The 5,018-nt window shown below is 62.2% G+C and overlaps 1 protein-coding gene across 1 annotated transcript; it reads left to right on the forward strand.

Annotated features, from left to right (window-relative positions):
- Positions 1–1,108: 1,108 nt before the first annotated feature.
- On the forward strand, positions 1,109–3,808 carry FOS (Fos proto-oncogene, AP-1 transcription factor subunit). The gene is made up of 4 exons (XM_027720191.2): positions 1,109–1,401; positions 1,820–2,059; positions 2,170–2,277; positions 2,408–3,808. The coding sequence occupies exons 1-4, from the start codon at positions 1,261–1,263 to the stop codon at positions 3,014–3,016; spliced, it is 1,098 nt and encodes a 365-aa protein (XP_027575992.1). The 5' UTR covers positions 1,109–1,260; the 3' UTR covers positions 3,017–3,808.
- The last annotated feature ends 1,210 nt before the right edge of the window (positions 3,809–5,018 follow it).

Genomic DNA, 5,018 nt, shown 5'->3' on the forward strand with positions numbered 1-5,018 from the left:
TCTTGGCTCCCGTGCAAGGCGAGTCTGCGGTCTGGCTCCCACCTTAGCCTGACCTGAGCCAGGGCTGCCTGACATCCCCATCGTGGGTGGGTGTCTCCGGGCTTCGCTACAACGAGGATCAAAACAAAGCCCAAACTGGAGGAAAGGACGAGCCTCACCCCTCTCTCCTCGTCGGTGTTTTCCCGGTGGCCCCTTGCCCATGCCCTTGGCGGCTATCCCAGCGCCTAGGAGCGCTGCTCCCAAGCTCTCCCAACCTCCCCGGGGGGCTGCAGCCCCCCAGGCTTCCCTGGCAGGGCTTCCCACCGCCCTGTGCGGTGGGACCCTCACTCTCGACCATTACTCGCGTACATAATAAACAAGTCAAAAGTGACACACGAGCGTAACGCATTCCTCGCTGCAGCTAAAGGGGGTAGGTTGGGCTTTCCGTGCGTAGGGTCCGCCGAGTACCCGTGCCCAGCTACGGGCAGACCCTGCTCAGTGCTGGCGATAGGGCTTGCCTTGCAGCGCAAAGCGTACCCCTGCCCGGCCGGGCCCCTTCTTCGCCGCCTTCCTGGGGGCACCTTGCTCCGCGGCGGGGCTGTGCGGGGCCTCGCCGAGGGGAAGGGGTCACCTGCGCGGGGACGGCGCCCCCGGGGGCAGTGTCAATGCCCCGTAACCCCCGCAGGGCCTCGCCAGGCGAGGGGGGGAGGGGCCGCCGCGTCCCGAACCCTCCCATCCCGTCCCGTCCCGCGCGCCGCCCGCCCGCCGCACTTGGCTGCAGCCTGGAGCGCTTCCCGTCAGTCACGCCCCCTCGCACAGGATGTATCCCATATAAGGATATCTGCGTCAGTGGGTTCCCGAGCCCGGCCCTACCACTCCGCGCGGGGGGGGAAGCCCCGCCACCGCCCCCCCCCCGCGCTGCCCTGCGGCCTCCGTGCCCCCGCGGCCGCCCCCCGCCCCCCGCTGCGGGTTTCTCCCGCGGGGGGCGGTGGCAGACGGCGCGCGGCGCGGCCCCGGGGAGGCGCGGGGCGGGCGCGGGGCAGGCGGCCACCCCCGCGGCCGCGGGTGGCGCGGCCCTGGTGACGTCGGCGGGAGGGTATAAAAGGGAGGCGCGGCGCGGTACTCCAGCAGCCCAGGCAGCCCCGGCGGTGAAGCGGAGAGACGCGCGGCGCGGACCGGGCACAGGGACGCACGCAGCCGACTCCTCCTCGCTTCATCCCCAAGGACGCTTCACTACCGTCGCGTCACCTCTCGCCACAGGCTTGCACGCACCGTGCCGACATGATGTACCAGGGATTCGCCGGAGAGTACGAGGCAGCGTCCTCCCGCTGCAGTAGCGCTTCCCCGGCCGGGGACAGTCTCACCTATTACCCCTCCCCGGCAGACTCCTTCTCGAGCATGGGATCGCCCGTCAATCCACAGGTGAGGCTCCGAACGTGCCGGCTGCACCCTCGCCGCGGGGCAGGAGCACTCGGGAGGGGAGGGGATGGGACGGGACGGGACGGGAGCGGGCGGCGCGGGGCTCGCGGTGTCCGCGGAGGAGGTCAGGCCGGGGACTGTGCGCGGGGAGCGGCCCCGGTGCCCAGGCGGGGCGGGCGGGGGGTGCCGTGGCTCGGGCCGCGCTCTGCGGCGGGTGTGTAAAGCGGCTTCATTGATGAAACGCGAGTTCATTGAGGAGACTCCGGAGCAGCGTCTGCGTCAGCGCAGACGTCAGAGATATTTATAACAGGCCGCTCTCGTGTGGAGCCGGCGCTGGCAGCGCGGCGCCGCGGCCCCGGGGACGGCGGGGAGCGGCCCGGGCGCCCCGCTGACGGCACCCCCCCTTTCCTCTGACCTACAGGACTTCTGCACCGACCTGGCCGCCTCCAGCGCCAGCTTCGTGCCCACGGTGACGGCCATCTCCACCAGCCCCGACCTGCAGTGGCTGGTGCAGCCCACTCTCATCTCTTCCGTGGCCCCCTCCCAGAGCCGCGGGCACCCCTACGGCGTCTCGGCGCCCACCACCTACTCCCGCCCCGCAGTGCTGAAGGCGCCGGGCGGCCGCGGGCAGAGCATCGGCCGCCGGGGCAAAGTCGAACAGGTGAGTGGGGACTGGAGTTCTTGGGGGTATGGGGGGCAGGGGGGTGCGCGGCTCATGGACTGCCCCGGCTGGGCTAACAGCGGGACTGAGCGGCCCCTCTCTACCCGCAGCTGTCCCCGGAGGAGGAGGAGAAGAGAAGGATCCGCCGGGAAAGGAACAAGATGGCAGCGGCCAAGTGCCGCAACCGGCGGCGGGAGCTCACCGACACGCTGCAGGCGGTAAGTGCTGCCCGGGACGCGGCGGGGAGGTGGGGAGAGGGGGCTACCCGGGGGGCGGGGGTGGCAAAGACGAGGGGGACTCCAGCCGGGAGCGATGCCGGCCTTGGCTGACAGCCTGCTCTCTCTGCAGGAGACCGACCAGCTGGAGGAGGAGAAGTCTGCGCTGCAGGCGGAGATCGCTAACCTGCTGAAGGAGAAGGAGAAGCTGGAGTTTATCCTGGCGGCCCACCGGCCCGCCTGCAAGATGCCCGAGGAGTTGTGCTTCCACGAGGAGCTGGGGGCTGCCACCGCACTAGACCTGGGCACCCCCAGCCCCACCATGACAGAGGAGGCTGCCTTTGCTCTGCCGCTGATGCCTGAAGCGCCGCCGGCCGTGCCGCCCAAGGAGACCGGCAGCAGCGGGCTGGAGCTCAAGGCCGAGCCTTTCGACGAGCTGCTCTTCTCCACGGGGCCGCGGGAGGCCTCCCGCTCCGTGCCTGACATGGACCTGCCTGGAGCCTCCTCCTTCTACCCGTCGGACTGGGAGTCGCTGACTGCCGGGACCAGCGGTGAGCTGGAGCCCCTCTGCACCCCCGTGGTGACCTGCACCCCGTGTCCCAGCACCTACACCTCCACCTTCGTCTTCACCTACCCCGAGGCAGACGCCTTCCCCAGCTGTGCTGCCGCGCACCGGAAGGGCAGCAGCAGCAATGAGCCCTCGTCTGACTCCCTCAGCTCCCCCACCCTCCTTGCCTTGTGAGGGGCTCCAGCACTGACTGACCTGCTGGGCCCCATCCGCTGCCCATGTACCCCCACGGACTTGCAGCTGTGCCCCAAGGGGCTCCCCAGGCCTGGGGAGGGCCCTGCCACCACCACCCCCTGTCTGGCCTGGTGCCCCGGGGCCTGGCAGAGCGTCATGCACCGAGGTCTCGCACCTCTTCCAGAGATGTAGCAAATCGCATGGAGTTTGTCTTGTCCCCAGTGGCCCATCCATGAGAGCTGGTAGTCTGTAGCATGTCCCACATGGCTGGGTAGGTGACTCCCTCCCCTCCTTAGTATCACTAGCATTAACTAATTAATCTCTTGGTTTTAAATGATTGGAATTTAACCTGGTGCTGGGTATCTCCAACTCGTATCTAGTGCAGCTGATTAACAATAACTACTGTGTTCCTGGCAATATCGTGTTCTGATGACTTAGCAATGACCCATCTTACGTGGGGGGAAAGAGACTCTATTTTATTTTCTAGTAGGTAGATAAATAGCTATATCCATGTACTGTAGTTCTACATTGATGTTCATTGTAACTTTACTGATCATGCATTGTTGAGGTGGTCTGAATGTTCTGACATAAGTTTTCCATGAAAACGTTTTTATTGTGTTTTTAATTTATTTATTAAGACGGATTCTCAGATATTTATATTTTTATTTTATTTTTTTCTACCTTGAGGTCTTTTTTGACATGTGGAAAGTGAATTTGGATGAAACTTAAGCATTGTTTGCTTATTATTGTTCAGAAACATTGTCAATAAAAGCATTTAAGTTGACTGCTGGACCTGTCCTTGTGTTACCTTTTGCATTGCTTGCCTGTGACCTCAAAGGAGTTCCCCAGCCTCTAATTTGGGCTGGGCTTTATAAACTGCAGACTGCTGCTAGCTGCCTGAGGCTTAGGATGCATCAGGGTGGGAATACCATTTAGGCCAGCCCTGCCCTTGTCCTAGTGTTAGTCAGGGCTGGCTGCGGTTACACCCCTTCCCACCCATCCTGGTGGGCAGTAGGGTCACTCCTTATGGCCTTTCCCATCTGATCTGTCTGGCTCTGGTCCCCTCCTGTGCCTCTGTGTGTCACCTGCTGTGGCCTTTCAGCAACTAGCTGGAGGTCTTGCTGGAAAGGAGGTGAAAGTTCATGCCTCTGAATCAGGAAGGCCATGTCCAGGCTGGGGCCCCTATGATCATTTGTATGTGCCTACAAGCCCAACTTCCTCCTCCTCCCTCTGGAAGAGTAGGCATGCACCCCGGCTCTGGGTGCCCCTGGATGTGGTCTGGTTCTTTGGGACAGGAGAGGAGGAGAAATGTTTGTGCACTTGCTTCTCACTTTAGGCTAAATGGTATAAGGCAAACCACTGCCCTTGCCCTTCAGTTTCCATTAAAGCCAACCCAGTCCTTGAGTGAATGAGTTAGAGCAAATGGCACAAACACACTCTAGGAACATAATTCCTCCCTGGGATCTCTGCAGTGCTGCCTCTCCTGCCTAAGTTAGTTTAGGGGGGATTGCTATTCTCCCTCATTCCTGCTGCTTGTGCAGTGAAACCTGTGCCCCTCTGGCAGACAGCAGCTGGGCCGGGTCCACCCTGCATGCAGAGCATGAGTCTGCCCCCTCCCTAATAGCTGCACGTGAAGAATCCCATGAGAGCAGCAAGGCTTTGCTGACAGTCCCCAGCCCTGTCACTCCAGCTTCAGAACTCCTTTCTCAAGACGAAAGGAAAGATGCCACCTGCACTGACATGTGTGTCCAGCTGAAGGCCACCTTGACACCATGCTCTCAGGAAATTTTGGCAGGCTGGTATTCAGGGCTGGGTTTCTATAACTCCACATTTCCTGGTCACTGCAGCAGGCTCTGCTTTTTTCACCCCTTCCCTAATCAGAACACACACAGGATGTACCTCATCTCAATAGCGCATACTGCAGCTCCATGGCTTGCTCAACAAGGCCTGCCCTGTGCAAAAGCAAATATTACACTGCAGCTTCCTGTCTTTCAACAATAAT

The sequence above is a fragment of the Pipra filicauda genome, unplaced genomic scaffold (assembly GCF_003945595.2).
Source record: "Pipra filicauda isolate LSUMZ 115617 unplaced genomic scaffold, ASM394559v2 scaffold75_size2874737_pilon, whole genome shotgun sequence".
NCBI lineage: Eukaryota > Metazoa > Chordata > Aves > Passeriformes > Pipridae > Pipra > Pipra filicauda.

Excerpts from the sequence above, each read along its gene's own strand:
- FOS (XM_027720191.2), top strand. The coding sequence starts at position 1,261 with ATGATGTACCAGGGATTCGCCGGAGAGTACGAGGCAGCGTCCTCCCGC. Across the intron at positions 1,402-1,819 it reads GATCGCCCGTCAATCCACAG|GACTTCTGCACCGACCTGGC; the intron begins GTGAGGCTCCGA and ends TCTGACCTACAG. Across the intron at positions 2,278-2,407 it reads TCACCGACACGCTGCAGGCG|GAGACCGACCAGCTGGAGGA; the intron begins GTAAGTGCTGCC and ends CTCTCTCTGCAG.